The sequence below is a fragment of the Callionymus lyra genome, chromosome 2 (genome assembly GCF_982586985.1).
Source record: "Callionymus lyra chromosome 2, fCalLyr1.hap1.1, whole genome shotgun sequence".
Classification (NCBI taxonomy): Eukaryota; Metazoa; Chordata; class Actinopteri; order Syngnathiformes; family Callionymidae; genus Callionymus; species Callionymus lyra.
The window spans coordinates 5,944,463-5,963,268 of record NC_141819.1 but is presented as its reverse complement, the minus strand read 5'-3'; the positions used below and the strand labels follow the sequence as shown (position 1 = coordinate 5,963,268).

The 18,806-nt window shown below is 37.5% G+C and overlaps 3 protein-coding genes across 3 annotated transcripts in view; 1 reads left to right on the top strand and 2 right to left on the bottom strand.

Moving 5' to 3' along the window:
- Positions 1–18,806, bottom strand: part of LOC148085161 (NLR family CARD domain-containing protein 3-like) — a gene marked incomplete at its 5' end in the record, with an annotated part of 350,040 nt that overhangs the window by 246,518 nt on the left and 84,716 nt on the right. The gene's annotated exons all lie outside the window — the stretch shown is intronic.
- The window catches only part of LOC148085164 (protein NLRC3-like), a 145,721-nt gene that overhangs the window by 124,244 nt on the left and 2,671 nt on the right, over positions 1–18,806 (bottom strand). The window lies entirely within an intron of this gene.
- LOC148085165 (telomerase reverse transcriptase-like) lies at positions 40–5,295 on the top strand. Its single transcript, XM_087785526.1, has 12 exons — positions 40–63; positions 1,363–1,518; positions 1,644–1,745; positions 1,869–1,954; positions 2,221–2,337; positions 2,432–2,503; positions 2,567–2,751; positions 2,898–2,984; positions 3,570–3,623; positions 3,759–3,897; positions 4,551–4,664; positions 5,202–5,295. The coding sequence occupies exons 1-12, from the start codon at positions 40–42 to the stop codon at positions 5,293–5,295; spliced, it is 1,230 nt and encodes a 409-aa protein (XP_087641652.1).

The following is an 18,806-nucleotide window of genomic DNA, read 5'->3' as shown; positions in this document are numbered from 1 at the left end:
GTTCCAGAGACGGGTGGAATGAGAGCGATCACTGGGGTCATGGGGGTGAAGGTCAAAACACAGGTACAAATGTGTTTCACCTCTTGTTGATCCTCACTTGCACACATGGATGTGATGTTTATTGTTGGTCTCATCCTTCATGTCCAGTTTCACAGGATCTTCACGACTTACATGCAGTCTTGCTTGCCCTCGTGCGAGAGTCTCCGTCTCTCCTCGGCTCCACAGTTTGGGGAAAGAGCGACATTCACCGAGTTCTGTCCTCCTTCCTGCCATTGAAGGACAACAGAGCCGAACCCTTTTACTTTGTTAAGGTATCTTTGCTACACCTGGAGACATTGACTTAAAACATTATTTAAAGAGATCATTGGTAGATATCGGCTTATTAACTTGTATTTTTGGTACTTACAAATACATTTTTATTTCTAAATATATCATTTTCATTTGCAAGACTTGTAAATGAGTCTTTGTTATTGCATCTGACATGTGAATGTAATTTCACACACAGAATTTCAAGTTTTACCATTTACATTTTTTTTTTAATGATATACAGTATATAAAAGTAAAAATGTATTTGTAAATGCCAAAATACAAGTTAGAAATATTAAATCGCTCGTACAACCATTAAATATTTTCAGACAAAACTAATCCCATAGTTATTAAGTATATATATATCATCAGTGTTGGGAGTAAAGGTTTGCTGTAACAAAAGCGTCTTTTTACTTCTATTTTTTATGAGATGCTTTTTATATCCATACATGATAGAAAGTTAGAACTCTATGTTATTACTTTAAAAGTGAATGAAGAATGGATACGTGAGTTGAACATCTGCATCTGCCACAAAAATGACCATCAGTGCATTTAATCTTTTATTTGTATTTGTTTTTTTCATTTATTGTTCTTACCTTTTTGTGTGATTTGTTTAATCACAGCATCCAAACTTACACTGACCCGTACACTTGTACAAATGTTTCTCTCTTACAAAAACTTTCCCTATTAAAAGGTAAAGAAACTGGGTTGTTTTTGAAAGAAGTAACTAGTAATTGTAACTAAGTTACTATTTTAAAGTAAGTCGCCCAACACTATTCATGATGTTACATTTGAGAGAAATTATTAATTTGTTTGTAACGAGGGACAAACATTCTGACTGTTTCCTGTGTGTAAATATAACATGATTATAATCAATATAACATTATTGATTTTAGTGATGTTTGTCTATTAAAACAAGGCGTGTTTAAGATGTTTTTACTTGACATTTATAACCAAATATTTATGGATTTGAAAATGAGCACAAAAGAGAAAAAAAGCTTCAACATTAGATTATTTTTTAACCTTTAACTCTGTTTGTGTTTTCACCTGAACAAGGCGGTTGTTAGTGGAGGTCACGACCCTCACGAGAAGCTTCAAGAGGTCATAGGTCAAGTGCTTTCATCAGTCGAGGACATGGTTTTCAACGTACGAACTTTTGCCAAAATCTGGGCCGACTCGGAAGAAGGTCTTCGTAAGACCTTTGTGCGAGAGGTGAGTTTACTGATCACAGAAACACAATGAAGTCAGAACTACATTAAATAAACATTAAATGTTCTTTTTATTTTCGTGTTGTGTCGTTGTGTATCTGAAGCGACTCATTTGTGTTGTGGAAACAGGCGACTATCATCCACGGAGCTGCAGGAACAGCCAACATGAAGAACTTTGTTGCGTCGCTGCAGAAAAGCAAGAAAGCTCATCACACTGTTCTGGTAGAGAAGGTAAGAATGACCTTGAAAGTATTTTCTTCATCGTAGTTTTCATTTTCTCCGGCTGTTACGCTGCATTTATCTGGAAACTATACAATAAGTCTGTGTTCGTCACGTCATCTTTATTTCTTCCAGCATTTCTCCACAGACGATTGTGTGAAAGAGCAGCTGGACTTCTTCACTGGGTTGTTGTCTGGGACCATCGTTGAGTACAGGAGGAGGTTAGTGTTCATTTTTAACTTTTCTTTCTGCTCCGACAGATTCAGTATCGACGGATGTGAGAGAAGCAGACGTGGACAGAAGAATGTTCTTGTCATTGTTGGACAGATGTTGAATTTTAACCACAAATAATTCTCATTATTTTAATAAATGCTTGGTCAAGAATCACTGACGTGTTCTGAGGGGATGTTTGTAGCCTCCATGTTTTCTGGCTTGATTTTCTCATCTTTACTTTACAACCTAAGATCAGATCTTCTTTGTCCTCCAGAATGTACCGTCAAGGTCAAGGTATTCCTCGAGGCTCTGTGGTGTCTAGTCTGCTCCGCTGCCTCTACTATGGTCACATGGAGAACACGCTGTTTCAAGATCTTCCTAAAGACAAAGTGTCCGTTTGTCGTGAAGTTGACAGATGTCATTGTGTCGTGTCGCCAGCAGGGGGAGCCAGTTCCGTATAACAACCTTTCTTTCTGTGTCTGCAGATGTTTGATGAGGCTGGTCGATGATTTCCTGTTGATTACAACAGACAAATGTCGAGCAGAGTCTTTTCTAACGTGAGTTTGACTTTTTACATCAACCATTTGAGCCAAATATAAACTTCTCATCTTTTTCACCAGGACTTTGCTCTCCGGGGTGCAGGAGTACGGACTTGTCGTCGACCACCAGAACATGGTGACCAACTTCCAAACGTCACCAGGTCCCCATCCTACCATTGACGCCCTGCCCCGTCTCTGTCTCTTCCCCTGGTGTGGTTTGCTGCTGGACACTCAGTCGCTGCACGTGCACAGGGATTATTCAAGGTGTGGCTTCGACTATTTTCACTTCTACGATTCATAAAGTGTGTTTGAAGCAACATTCTGCTGAGTAACTGTGTGTGTTCAAAAAAGAGAACGAACCTGCTCAGCTCATACATTAGTGTGTAAGGTTGAAATATATTTGTTCTCACAGTTACAGATCTTCGTCTCTGCTACAGCCCCACACTGGGCTCTGACACATCAGCAACAGAGGAGAAGAAACTGATGATCGTCCTCACAGGTGATTGTATCTCTTCATGGACGTCAAGGTTTGGAAAGATCACTTCAGACACATATAGCTCTGTGAGGTTAAAGTTCACTTCAGACACATGTAGCTCTGTGAGGTTAAAGTTCACTTCAGACATAGGTTTGCTACTGAATTTCGGTTCTTTTGTGGCTCGACTGAAATAGTAGCGATTATCAAAACATGCTTCATATTTTTCGGCTCCTATGTGAGATAAAAACTTAATTCTGTTCGTAAATAATTCAACATCTTTTATCTCATCATTTAAAGGTAAATGTAAGAAATATAAACTTGTCTCAAAGAAAATATTAAAGTTTATTTCTTTGAGTCTTAAATAATGTATGTTATGTGTGTTTTAGAATGTTTCTAACTATTAAAATTCTTATGAACATATAATTATAATTAAATTAATGCTAAAAGATGATCAAATATAAAGTAAGAGAATAATAAAGTATACTCTGCTTGATGCTAAGAACTTTTGTTCCTGCACACAATCAACATTCATGCAAACTGATTACTGAGACCAGCTCAACTCAGGTTAGAGTCAAATCACCGGTAGAATAAACATTTGTGTCTGTCTAGCAACCACACCTGAAGATGTGCACAAAAGGACCAACGGAGCCGGTGAGACCCCAGGTTGGAAGTGAAGACCAGAACCAACGCCCATGAGTGTGAGCTCCGCCCGTGAACATTTGAATTATTAGATTAAATGAGACAACAGGCAACTGTTCCAGCGGGACACCGCTTCATTGTCCTGCGCTGATTCGCTAGCTAAACCTAGCACTCAACCAATAGGATTGACCATTGAGCCAGACTCCCGCCTCCAGACTGAACGCTTGCACCCGCCTCTCTCTTCGTCCGACGAGGACGCCGACTCCCGACTGGGGAATACACACCAAAGGGACTCGAGGCATCGACTACACAGGACTGCCCGACGGCGCCAGACGCCCGATAATAGGCACTGTGTCTCAAGGCCTTTAAACTTCTATTCCGTTAAAAAAGGTTTGTGCTTGTGATTTTCATAACAAAAGTATTTTAAGAAATAATTTAGGATATTATAACAAGTATTCAGGCTTGACGAGGTGAGCACAAAGAGTGTGTTCATTGCGTTGGTGTTGGTAAAGTCCATTGGACTGATAAAAAATAAAAATATCAGGGTGATCTATGAGATGCCCAGACAACAGTAGCCCAAAGGACAGGTAACATAAACAAGATCTTATGTGTCCTCTAGGGGAGGTTGATGTATGAATGGAATGAATGAACAGTGGACAGGATTGGTGACAATGATGTTCATTATTTGGGGATTCCTGGTACCATGTCCTGTTGTAAGAATGGGGGATGCCCCGATAACCGACACCGGAGGATATAAAAAAATCAAGTTAAGGGAATTTCCTGACCTGGATGAGTAGACAGACGTACACAAAAGATAAGTTTCATCAAACACATTCCCCTATCCGAAGAAACACACACGGATCAATACATGGGGAAAATCCGCATTTCTTTTTACCTTAATAAAATATTCATGGTCAGAGCTAATCCTGAATGAAGGTTATTTGTGTGTAGGTTGAAGAAGATGGACCTGGAGGACGTTGGAGAAGATGGACTGGGCTTGGGACATGGACGAAGAGGACCAACTGGAATACGAGGAGGAACAGTCGGACCCACTGAGGAGGAACAGTCAGAACGACTGAAGATGACGAGGATGGACTGGACGACTGAGCACGACGAGGGAAAGATGAATGACTACTTCAGAATGGGGCCCGAATCTTATGTCGCACAATAAAAAAATCATATTGCAGGCAGACTATTATAGTTTCGGTCATACATATAGCGTGTGCAGGTGCATGATAATGATGTGTTGTTTGTAAGATGATGAATATTTGATAAAAGGGGTAATTGATAAAATGTTGCTGCGGAACAACCACTAATTAAAAAAATTGTGGAGTTGTTAGATTAAAATTGTTATATACATATACGCCATACTTAAATGAATGCTAAAAGGATAATCAAATATAAAGTAAGACAATAATAAAATATACTCATGCATACTGATTACTGAGTGGAGACCAGCTCAACTCAGGTTAGAGTCAAATCACTGGTAGAATACCACACCTGCCTGGCAACCACACCTGAAGATGTGCACATCCGCATTTTTTAGGGATTCTCTGGACAAACGTTGCGAAACAGGAGAAGTTATCCTGTCTAAAAAATTAGGTCTCTAGACCTGCTGAAGAAGGTGATAGAGCCGGTTCCAACAGCAGAGAGGATGAGCGGGTTTTACTCCCGGTACTTCCTTGTGCCAAAGTAGAATGGTGGATGGAGGCCCATACTGGACCTCAGCTATTTGAACAAGTTTATAGCTACCAACCCATTTCGTATGTTGACAGTAAAGGACTGCTGACAGGTGTAAGTCCAGGGGATTGGATGACATCTATTGACCTGACCAACGCATCATTTGAAGTTTCGATAGTCAAATACTCGCGTTTCGCGCTCGAGGATCAAGTGTGTCAATACACTTGACTCCCGTTCGGCTACTCTCTGGCACCCAGGACCTTCACCAAGTGTGTGGAGGCAGCACTGGAACCAATGAGAGCAAGTGGGGTGAGGATCTTGACCTATCTGGATGACTGGTTGATCCTTGCCAGGTCTCCGACTGACAACACAGTTGCTGGAAGCTTGGCGTCATGTGATCACAGCAGGCGCTGTTATGTCCCTCCTGGGGCTCATGGCAGCAGCTCACAAGGCGGTGCGGCTGGGCTTGCTGCATATGAGGGACCTCCAGAGATGGTTTGGTCATCTCAAGCTAGATCCAAAGCAAGACCAGGGTCGGGTTTTGCAGGACATCAAATTTTGGAATTAGGTTGTGTCCTTCATTACACTCAGGTGTTCACAGACGCATCTCTAACAGGATGGGGAGGCATCTCAGGTCAGATCTACGCCAGTGTAGATACACATGAACTGGATAGAGTTGAAAGCAATTCACAACATTCTGCTTCACCTCTCTCCCCAACTGTCACAGTCCAATGCCCTAGTGATATCAGACAGCTCCACCGATGTGGTCTTGGTTCGGTCACCCGGTGGCGGACCTCTTCGCCAACAGGAGTAACTTCAAATGTCTTCTTTGGTTCTCCCTCAGGGCCTCTGATTGCCCCCTACTAGGCGTGGATGCTTTGGCTCACTCGAGTTGGCCGGCCGGCTACTGTTCGCCTTCCCTCCTCTGTGACTCCTCCTCCCCTTGGTTTGGAGAGCGAAGCAGGAGAGTAAAGAAGGATCGTTCCAAAGCTTAGGAGCAACAGCCTGGAAGGATTTCTCTCCTCTGGTCCTGAATCGTGTGCGAGGAACCATCAGTAGATTCTGATCCACAGACCTCAGAGCCCGAGCTGGGGTGTAAGGCTGGATCAGATAACTGATGGAAGGTCTGACCATGAATAGATCTGAAAGTAAGAACCAGAATTTTAAAATGATCCTGAAAGAAACTGGAAGACAGTGAAGAGATTTAAGTGTAGCAGGACGAGGTTGTTGGCATTCCAGCCAATCCCGTCTTAGCCTGCTGGTTAAAAGGAGGCGGTGCGCACACTTCTCCCTCGCTCTGAATGGCTGGAGGCTGAGTTCCCACCTCAATCAGCGTCCTACGCTTCTGCTTCCGGGGTCAGAGGTAGGCTGTTAGCGACGACTGTGGTTCTCTCGTGGTGTTCTGTCCAGCTGTGTGGTAAGCTCATTGATCCTTTTGATAGATTCCTCTCTGGGTGTGTGCTTGGCTGCGTGTTGCTTCCCCTCTGCAACTTCTTTACGAAGTGGGTGACGCCGTTTCGTGCCGTGCTCCCCAGGAATGTTTTGATCGGTATGTGGCTAGGTGATTAGCACATATGGAGCTTTCCTCCTCCGGTTTTTTAGTTTATTTTTAACTCTGCTTTTATTGATCCCCCTAGGTCACTTAGCGCAGCCTCCGCTAAGACCACCCGCTTATTTCACTGCTGTTTTGTCTTGGGTTGTTTTATTTAAACTTCACCCGGAACTGCTGGGACGGATCGGGTGGCAACGATTCGCCCTCCCGACCACCTCTGTGTCCCGACGGCCGACTGTGCGTGTAAGTAAGTAAGTAAGTAAGTAATAAATATTTATATAGCGCTTTTCGAGACCAGGGTCACAAAGCGTGTGTGATTGGCTAATCGCACTAAGTCGAGCGAGCGACAGCGGACTGAGGCTCGGTGTCGCAGTTCACCCCGGACTCTTGAGTTCTTGTGTTCATTTTTGTTTACGTTTATTTCAATTGTGTCTGTTTCTTTCCGTGTGATTATTTTGATCATTCTATGTTTTGTTGATTTGTCATTTGTTTAGTTTTACAGTTAAAGTATATTCATTTGTATTTTGTTTGTCATTGTCGTCACTCATTGTTAACGTTTCACTCTCTACCTGCTCAGGAGCTGCCGTACTGCGGTGTCGGATTGGTGTCCCGGTGGTGGTGTTTCCCCCCTTTCTTTTGCACGTGGGTTTTGTTTGTAGTGTTCCCAGGGATCCCCCCTTTTCGTCGGACATCTCTCACCGTAGGTGTCAGCCCTGAGCAAGGATAGTCGTAACCAGCACTGTTTTATTATTGTGGTAAATTAATATATAGAAATAATAAATATTCTTTCTGAATTACTGTCTCTGCTCCTTCCCGCGAATGAACCTATGTGCTGACCTTTATATTAATATCCTCTGGGTGAAATTCCCAGGGTGGCGTTGTTGAACACACAAACTACATAAATAATATTCTATCCGTGCTCGTGTCGCCACATAAGGATCAGAGAAATGTGAGTTCTTCTACTTGAGCGGGTCAGAATTCTGGCTGCAGAGTTCTGAATCAACTGCAGGCGAGTCAGATCCTTCTTGTTTAGACATGAAAACAAATGGTTGCAATAGTATGGATTTAGAGATTTTTCTCAGTTGAAACAGTTTCTGGTCAGTTTTCTTCAGTGTTGAACAAGAGACATGTTTTTGTCAAATACAACTCCCAGGTTTCTCAGGCTCAGTTTGACAGACTGACCTAAGTCACCCAAGTACTGACTCAACCCTGGAACCTTATCATCAGGAGCAATAACCAAAGTTTCCGTTTTTTCCACATTTAGCTGCAAAGTGTTTTCACTCATTGTTTGATTTCTAGCAAACAATTGACTAAGCTGTTCAGCCTCTGGGGCTCAGTTGGTTGAAAAGAGCAGTAGAGCTGGATGTCATCAGCAAACATGTGGTAAGAAACATCAGGAAATCTCTGAATGATTTTTACCCAGAGGAATCAAGTATGTTTGTGTTAATGTTGTAAACATTCTGCAGTGAAACCAGGAGACATCAGGCAAGAAAAGTTTGAATCAGAAAATTGGTCATTTACGACACATTTTATTATAACAGGAGTCTTTTTTAACTTGTATTCTTTCAGTTTTTAACTTTTCATCGATCCTCACCGGGAAACACAGCCTGAAGCAATCATTGATACTAGAAACATTTTCTGTATGAATTTGATGAATAAACATGTTGCCAATCATCATACTTCAATATTCACTTTACTTTTCAGTCATTTGTTTCAGTTTTTCATTCTGAGAGATTAGTTAAGAATTTTCTCATGTAGTTAATCCTGCCATTAAACCTCTTTTACACAATTTGAACTCCTCCTATTCTCTATTGTTGATTCTTCTGGCAGTTTATGACGGTGAACACAAGAACTTGGGCGACACCAGCTTTATCGATTCATATCTTCACCTGGATGAGTGGAAAGAAAATCTTTGTTTGGGTCGTCAGTCAGAAAAAGGTCGTTTCTGGATGCCCAGTGTGAAAGTGTCTCAACAACACTATCCTCTACTCGGTATCCACAGTCAGGGTGGTGGCTGACCCCACATATGTAGATGGCAGGGTGGGTAGGATAGGTAAGACCTGCAGGCTTTGTCTCTTAGAAGTTAGTCTGCTGGAAGGATCATTAGTTTCCCTCGGCGGGTACTGACAGAGGATACGACGTGAACGCTGATCCATTGACCCCCAGGATGCCTTTAATACGTAGAAGTATATTGTTACATTTGAAACATGTTTGACGTCTTTTTTGTTCAAAAGAAACTGTTTTATTAATATTACTTTCTTATTAATTACTCTTTTCAAATAATAATTAGTCTATAGAGAGAAACTAGTTATCAAAGTCATTTACTTCTTTATTTCCTATAAATAATCATTAAATGGGGTGTTGTTCAGAATAATCCTCATTATTATCACGTTACTAGAGGTAGAATATAGTCACAATGGAATAGCTACACTAGCGCCATCAAGTGGCCACTAATGGGAATAGATATAGAGAGTGTGTGCGTGCATGTGTAAGTGTGTGTGTGTGAATTCTCTTGGACAGAAGATGAACAAAAAGAAAGTGACTAAACCAGTGGATTTATTTGAAAACAAGGGAAAATCAAAGTGAAGAGGTTTAGTAAAAGTTCAATTACTTTGTTTAAATACATGATGTTTATTAGTTTTAAAGAGAGATTTTCCTTCTTTGGTCTCAAAAGTTTCTCTTTGATTTACTGCTTCATAGCAAAAGCGTGACTACCCTCTAGTGGACAAGACAAGTAAAATAACATTCTTGTGGCTTCCTCTTTTATAAACCGACACTTGTGGAAAAAACATTGTAGTTTTACAATGAACTTTAACATCTAAATGATGTGTTTCCATGATTTACTTTTAAAATTCGGATCTAAAAAGTGATTTCAAGACTTTACTGCAGGAATCCACAACTTTCTTTGCATCAGGATCAGTTCAATGTGGAAACTGTTGTCATGGAACGACTTCAGAAAACAACTATTAAAAATATATAATCACATGAGCAGCAAAACAATGAACCATTACTTGTATCTTTGAATAGATTGTTCCTCTTCAGGTCAGGATGTTCCAAGAATGAGTCGAGCTGTAAAAATATAATCATGTATTGAAGTCATTTGAAGTTGATCAAACAGTCTGGAAGGAACATCTTAACATTCATCTTCTTGCTTGATCTGTAATTCTCTTCAAGTTATTTCCCTCTGTTTCTTCTGAGAGTCACTGTGGTAGTCACTCCTCAGTCGCAGCTTTTCAAATCTGTCAGGATGATCCAGATAATCCTGATCCTCCATCAAGTTCCTGTTGTCGTTGGACAGTAGGAGGCGCTGCTGTGTGTGAGTCCAGTGAGAGTGAAGACTGAGAGAAGAAGAGACATGAGGTGATGATGGTGGAAGAACGTTGTCTTGACGATCATATACTGATCCAAACTGAGACGAGTCAATGTTCTGTCAACATTCTTCTGAGAACTTGAGAGAAGAACCATGTGACTGAAACATCCCAGAATCATCTTGAATGTCAGATTTGAAGATGAAGTCAGCAGCTAAACTAGCATGTAGCTAACATGAGTCTAGTCTAGTTGTGATGAAGATGTTCAAGTGAACACATGATTCAATATGAAGTGATTCATGTGTGAAATGATGTTTAAAGTGACTCAACATTGTGAGTTGATGATCAAACTCACGTCTGATTTCAAATATTTGACAGAAATATTTCTTTGTTCTCCACTGACAGTCAAACTGAAACAATGTTGATGTTGAAGCTCCTGAAGAGTTTTGAGCTGAAGGACTTGAAGATTTGGAATCAGAGCTTCACTTGATACTGTAACTGTGAGTCTTTAACATCTGCACGTTTGTTCTGGAATCTTCTTCATCAAGTCCATGTCCACAAAGACCTTCAACTGCTGTGTCAGCAGATGAGCTTTGATGTTGAAGTCAATCGAAGGAATCAAACTTACCATTCATTTTTACAGGTCAAACCAATGTGGTCCACAGAAGTCCAGCCTGGAGGAAGAAAGAGTCAGAAGATCAGATTCATTTGATTCAGATGTTTCATGAATATTGTTTCATTCTCAGTGGACGACTCAGTCATGACTGTTGATGACAACAAAGATGGATCTATAAACAGGCTGCTCAGTCTCAACTGTCTCCTTCATGCTTCCACTGGTGTCCAGCAGGAGAACATGGAGGAACTCAGAGTTTGGATTCATGTGCTCAGTTCAGATGAAGAGTCTGAGCATCAAATGTTCAGTCTGAAGATCTTTGGAGTTCAGTCAGTGAGTTCTGCTGCTCTGTTCATACCTGAGAGTCTCCAGTCTCCAGTCTGGACTCTTCAGTCCAGCAGACAGCAGCTCCAGTCCTGGTCCTCCTGGATGATTCCTGCTCAGGTCCAGTTCTCTCAGGTGGGATGGGTTCAATGTCAGAGCTGAGGCCAGAGAAGAACAACTTCTCTCTGAGATCTGACACCTTGACAGACTGAAATGAAGGAGAAACACTTTTAGAAACTTATCAGAACCAAGAGAAGATGATGTTCTGACCTGAGAGTCTCCAGGTGACAGTGTGGACTCTTCAGTCCAGCAGACAGCAGCTCCACTCCTGGATCCTGCAGGTTGTTGTCACTCAGGTCCAGTAGAGTCAGACTAGAGGACGGAGAGCTGAGGACTGAGGACAGAAGTGAACAACTTCTCTCTGACAGTTCACAGAAGCTCAGCCTGTGAAAGAAACGAGTTTCATCAACAAGTGACTTTTTCAATTCTTTATTTAAAAACAATCAACTATTTACTTTCATAAGATCATGGTCACATGTTTGTTTGAATATTTATCAGGTTGGTATAAATGAGGGTGAAATGTTGAACATGACGACAGAAACACAAACATGAAGAAGGAGTAACAACAATGTTGAGGTTGTGGTTTGTTGTTAAATATTTACTTTAGAAAAACAGACTTTCCTACAAACTAGTGAGACATCATTGATTTATGCTGAATTGTTGGAACATGAACAAGTATTTCAGTGAATGTTTTCATGTGATCAACTTGATCTTGATTAATCAAATTAAATTAAATAAAGTGTTTTTCAACATTCAGTTCATGAGCTGAAAATAAATAATACTTCAACAGGAAGTGACATTTATCAACACATCGTCTGCGAACAAGGAAATCTGGCTCAGTTGCTTCATCAACCAGGAAACAAGAGCTGAGACGACACTCGTCTAGTTTCTCTCCAGATATTAGAAACATGACATTTATTTCTATCTTCATTTCTCCTGAGAGACAAGAAACCAGATGAACTGTGGACCAGACATGAAGAGAGAAGATGATGTTCTGACCTGAGAGTCTCCAGGTGACAGTGTGGACTCTTCAGTCCAGCAGACAGCAGCTCCACTCCTGGATCCTGCAGCTTGTTGTCACTCAGGTCCAGTAGAGTCAGACTAGAGGACGGAGAGCTGAGGACTGAGGACAGAAGTGAACAACTTCTCTCTGACAGGAAACAGTTGATCAGCCTGTGAAAGAGACGAGTTTCATCAACAAGTGACTTTTTCAATTTTCTATTTGACAAGAATTGAAAGAGTTTATTTAAAGACAAACTCAACTATTTCCATTGATAAGATCTTCAGTTGTGGTTTTTTGTCTGCTTCCTCTCTAATATAGTTCAGTCAAAGTTTCTTTCAAACCTTTGATACCAACTATTGACACGTCATTGATTCATGCTGGACTTTTGAACATCAACAAGTGTTTGATTGAATGTGTTCATGTTATGGTTGATTTGATGTTGATGGACCAGATGAAGAGAAACTATGGAAGTATATCAGTGCCATCACAATATTGAATGGTTTCAACCTTTCAAATGTTGAATTACTTTTTATAGTTTAATATTGTTATCAACAAGTATCCTTTTAAATTCATAAAAATGTCAAAGTGTTTAAAATCCAATATCAATTTTAACCCTGGAGTTTTGAAGAGGTAAAAAAATAAAATAAATAACGTCTGTGTTTTGAAGAGGTAAAAAATATTAATATTTTAATGTAGTTTTGAAGAGGTAAAAAATATTTATATTTTAATGTTGTAGTTTTGAAGAGGTAAAAAATATTTATATTTTAATGTTGTAGTTTTGAAGTGGTACAAAATATTTATATTTTAATGTTGTAGTTTTGAAGAGGTAAAAAATATTTATATTTTAATGTTGTAGTTTTTTTGTACCTCTTCAAAACTATAACAATAAAAATTGTTGCCCAAATGTGTAAAATGTTGTTTTTTGAAGGCTCGAAAAAGTTGTAAAATATAAATATTTTGTACCTCTTCTTAATGTTGGAGTTTTGAAGAGGTAAAAAAATAAAATAATAAAATAATATTTTAAAGTTGTATTTTTTTTTTTTTTTTTTTTTTAACGTCTTCAAAACTACAACATTAAAATATATATATATATATATATATATATATATATATATATATATATATATATATATATTTTACCTCTTCAAATCTACAACGTTAAAATATAAATATTTTTTACCTCTTTTTTTTACCTCTTCAAAACACAGACATTATAAAAATGCTGGTATGGAATTATAAATTAAATTGATCGAGATTCAATATTTTTAACAAGTATTATTAGTATTTATTTTTTAAACGTGTTTAAAATCGAATATATAATATATATATATATATATATTAAACTCTATGTGTAAAAAATGTTTCCATTATTCAATGAAAACAAAACCAACCTTTCAATATTTAAATTATTGAATTAAATTATTCAAAAAATAATAATTTCTATGGTTAAAAAAATACATTTCAATAAAATAAAATGTTAAATTCAATCCTTCAATTCTCTGATGACACTGATCTACTTGCATAAGAAACAAAGCAAATGTTTTTCAATATTCAGTTCATGAGCTGAAAATAGATTCAACTGCTCCAACAGGAAGTGACATTTATCAACACGTCATATTCAAAGTAGGAAATCTACACTTTTCTCTCTCAATGTTTGACCTTGAAAATGTTGAAAACCATGATCAACTTGATGAGACTGATTGTTGCAACAGTCACATGTCAGGAGAATGATCACAGATACCATCAGCACAATGGATTCAACAAGAAATGGAGACACATGTGTTCAGTGTGAAGTGAAGTAGTTGTAGATGAGCCTCACAAATCATTGGAGAAAGACATTTCTTACCAACATGTTAGTTTTCACACCCGTATATAACCTGAGCACAAATATTGATATTTTCTTACAACACACTTGGTTGTCACGTCAATACTTCATCTCTCCTGTCCTGCTAGTGGGGGCGCTAATCCTCTAAATGAGGGTGAAGAAGTCGTAACCAGCGGCTGATGAAGATGACGAGTTAACAATAGTGTCAGTACACGATGAGGGCAGCCTACACTGTACAAAAACAAACAACTCACCACACATGGATTTCCTAAATGTTACAAAATAAAATGTTCATATCTGGATCTACTACCTGAAAGAATCAATAATCAAACAGAAATATCTTCTTCACATTTGAAGTTAATCTTACAGCAAATGACATCAACTTTCATTGATCTCTTTACATCCACCACACATGATGACTTTAACCACGTCTTTAAAATGATCATCAATATATGATTTGACTGTTAACTGATGCTTTTACAAAACTATACTTTCTATACGTGTCAGTGAAATTAAGTTATTTATAATCGTATTATTTATCTTTATTTTATATTGATTTTATTCACACAGTTGCAACATTAAATTCAAGTAAAAACAGTCATTTATTGAAAACAATTGACTTTGAAATGACTTGTTAATGTGGTTCAGTTTGTCAAAGTCACCACTCTGAGTGTTTTCTCTGTCACAAGACAAAAGTATTTATGATTCCTTTAATAATACTGACGTGTACAAAATACTTATTACGTGAACACAGATCTGCTGTTTTTTGTTTATGTTTTAAGTCTCCGTTGATGGTTGTTTTGACTCTGTTGGTTTGGACTGTTGCTGAATGAATTGGAGTCTCAGTAAAAGACATGACAAACAAAACTTATTGGCTTCAATGAACATTTATGAACATATTTAGCTTCAAAAGAATCTTAAAGTAAGTAAAGTAGTTTTGTTTCATTAAAGAAACTTCATGATAAATTGAAGAAAAATGTAAGAATGATGCGATTAGTCGACTTAATGGTTGAATATTTGGTGAGCAGTCGACTGTTAAAATAGTCGTAGACCTCATGAACAACAGATGAACCATAAGAGAAGAACAGAGACAACAACGGTGGAAAAAACAAACAATGAAAACAAATGAAAGACAAACCTCAAGATTCCACTCTAAAGTGTTTTGTCTTCTACGAGACAGATGACGCGAGAACACTGGATAAAGAATATGAAGGACTGTTGTTTTGATTATTATTCATTTTCATTTAAAGTTGACGCTTGTTTGTTTATCATTACAATGATTTATTAAGATGATATTTTTATAAACTACGTAACATCTTTACCTGCTACACAAACATACAAATGTATCTATGAGCTGCTTCACTGAAGAACAAAGTGATGACAGACTTTGACTCGTGTTTCCACCTCTGACTTTACATTTGAGCTTTGATGATGTATAAAGGAACTCAAATCTCTTTCCTGTCTAATGAGTTCTGCGCATTCGTTTGATCCAAGGAAGAGTGACATTTTAGAATTAAGACAGTCAATTTACTAATAACAAAGTATGATTACCAAAGTAGGTCTTACAAGACCTTAAATACAACAGTTAAACAAAGAAATGCAAATTATTCTAATTGTTCAGAAATACCACAGTTCCAGCGCTTGGTCCAGTCTCTGTCAGTCATCCTGGCTCACCCAGGTCCTCCCAGAGAGTGGCACTTAATCTTTAGATCGTCTCGTCTTTTAAAGCCCTCAAGACACTCAAGACACTCCCAGAACCAAATATGACTCCATAATGAACAACAGATGTTGTTTGATCTGATCACTAATCTAAACAAAGAATCTCCTGACCTCCTTCACACCTGTTATCTCCAACCAGGTTCGTGGACCATAAATTCCGTGTCTTGATACTTCAAAAGTCGGGAACATCCTTGTCTAAACAATCACGACATTTGTTACCGTGGCTTTATCCTTCCTCCCCCAATACATACAGTATGTTATCTTCACAGTCACCTTTAAGCCATGTCACCAAGGGCCATAAAAGTTAAGGAACAATTGGCAGAGCCCCTGAGCCCTGAAACTTCATAACCCCTGCTGTGAGGAAGGGAGCTGTCGTAAAACACAACACAGGATGTTTAAGATCTGAATGAGAGATGACATTATCAATTTTTAACAGTTGATTACACAAAGGACATACATTCAACTCATCAATGGATACACCTATAGGAAAGTAATTTAGAATATGTCTTCATGTAGAAAAGATGATGTTCTGACCTGAGAGTCTCCAGGTGACAGTGTGGACTCTTCAGTCCAGCAGACAGCAGCTCCACTCCTGGATCCTGCAGGTTGTTGTTACTCAGGTCCAGTAGAGTCAGACTAGAGGACGGAGAGCTGAGGACTGAGGACAGAAGTGAACAACTTCTCTCTGACAGGAAACAACTGTTCAGCCTGTGAAAGAGACGAGTTTCATCAACAAGTGACTTTTTCAATTTTCTATTTGACAAGAATTGAAAGAGTTTATTTAAAGACAAACTCAACTATTTCCATTGATAAGATCTTCAGTTGTGGTTTGTTGTCTGCTTACTAATCCTTTTAAATTCATAAAAATGTCAAAGTGTTTAAAATCCAATATAAATTTTAACCCTGGAGTTTTGAAGAGGAAAAAAAATATTTATATTTTAATGTTGTAGTTTTGAAGAGGTACAAAATATTTACATTTAAATGTTCTAGTTTTTTTGTACCTCTTCAAAACTATAACATTAAAAAATTGTTGCCCAAATGTGTAAAATGTTGTTTTTTGAAGGCTCGAAAAAGTTGTAAAATATAAATATTTTGTACCTCTTCAAAACAACAACATTAAAACATAAATATTTTTACCTCTTCTTAATGTTGGAGTTTTGAAGAGGTAAACAAAAAATAAAATAAAAGAATATTTTAAAGTTGTATTTTTTTTTTTTTTTTTTTTTTTACCTCTTCAAAACTACAACATTAAAATATAAATATTTTTTACCTCTTTTTTTTACCTCTTCAAAACACAGACATTATATAAATGCTGGTATGGAATTATAAATTTAAAAAATCGAAATTCAATATTTTTAACAAGTATCCTTTTACATTATTTTTTTAAACGTGTGTAAAATCCAATATATAATATATATATTAAACTATATGTCTAAAAAAATGTCCATTATTCAATGAAAACAAAACCAACCTTTCAATATTTAAATTATTGAATTAAATTATTCAAAAAATATTTCTATGGTTAAAAAAATAGAACATTTTAATAAAATTAAATGTTAAATTCAATCCTTCAATTCTCTGATGACACTGATCTACTTGCATAAGAAACAAAGCAAATGTTTTTCAATATTCAGTTCATGAGCTGAAAATAGATTCAACTGCTCCAACAGGAAGTGACATTTATACTGACGTGTACAAAATACTTATTAAGTGAACAAAGATCTGCTGTTTTTTTGTTTATGTTTTAAGTCTCCGTTGATGGTTGTTTTGACTCTGTTGGTTTGGACTGTTGCTGAATGAATTGGAGTCTCAGTAAAAGACATGACAAACAAAACTTATTGGCTTCAATGAACATTTATGAACATATTTAGCTTCAAAAGAAGCTTAAAGTAAGTAAAGTAGTTTTGTTTCATTAAAGAAACTTCATGATAAATTGAAGAAAAATGTAAGAATGATGCGATTAGTCGACTTAATGGTTGAATATTTGGTGAGCAGTCGACTGTTAAAATAGTCGTAGACCTCATGAACAACAGATGAACCATAAGAGAAGAACAGAGACAACAACGGTGGAAAAAACAAACAATGAAAACAAATGAAAGACAAACCTCAAGATTCCACTCTAAAGTGTTTTGTCTTCTACGAGACAGATGACGCGAGAACACTGGATAAAGAATATGAAGGACTGTTGTTTTGATTATTATTCATTTTCATTTAAAGTTGACGCTTGTTTGTTTATCATTACAATGATTTATTAAGATGATATTTTTATAAACTACGTAACATCTTTACCTGCTACACAAACATACAAATGTATCTATGAGCTGCTTCACTGAAGAACAAAGTGATGACAGACTTTGACTCGTGTTTCCACCTCTGACTTTACATTTGAGCTTTGATGATGTAGAAAAGATGATGTTCTGACCTGAGAGTCTCCAGGTGACAGTGTGGACTCTTCAGTCCAGCAGACAGCAGCTCCACTCCTGGATCCTGCAGCTTGTTGTCACTCAGGTCCAGTAGAGTCAGACTAGAGGACGGAGAGCTGAGGACTGAGGACAGAAGTGAACAACTTCTCTCTGACAGTCCACAACTGTTCAGGCTGTGAAAGAGACGAGTTTCATCAACAAGTGACTTTTTCAATTTTCTATTTGACAAGAATTGAAAGAGTTTATTTATAGTTTAATATTGTTATTTTAGTAATAAATAAAATGAAAAAAATTCAAGATTCAATATTTTTAACAAGTGGCTTTTTTAATTTAATATACAAATGTGAAAGTGTTTAAAATCCAATATATAATATATATTCAAATTATTTAATAAAATGATTCAGAAAATATTTCTATGGTTAAAAAAATAGAACATTTTAGTAAAATTAAATGTTAAATTCAATCCTTCAATTCTCTGATGACACTGATCTACTTGCATAAGAAACAAAGCAAATGTTTTTCAATATTCAGATCATGAGCTGAAAATAGATTCAACTGCTCCAACAGGAAGTGACATTTATGAACTTATTTTGCTTAAAAAGAATCTTAAAGTAATACCTGACATGAATATTTTAAATTAAATACATGCAGTCGGACAAAGAGGATTATGAAGACGAACCCCTTTGATTTTATTATTTAT

What these genes read in the sequence shown, in the direction of transcription:
- LOC148085165 (XM_087785526.1), top strand. Translation starts at nt 40, where the DNA reads ATGGGGGTGAAGGTCAAAACACAG. An exon ending in ATCGTTGAGTACAGGAGGAG is followed by an intron (nt 1,955 to 2,220) that starts GTTAGTGTTCAT and finishes TTTGTCCTCCAG; the next exon opens with AATGTACCGTCAAGGTCAAG. An exon ending in ACTGATGATCGTCCTCACAG is followed by an intron (nt 2,985 to 3,569) that starts GTGATTGTATCT and finishes GTGTCTGTCTAG; the next exon opens with CAACCACACCTGAAGATGTG.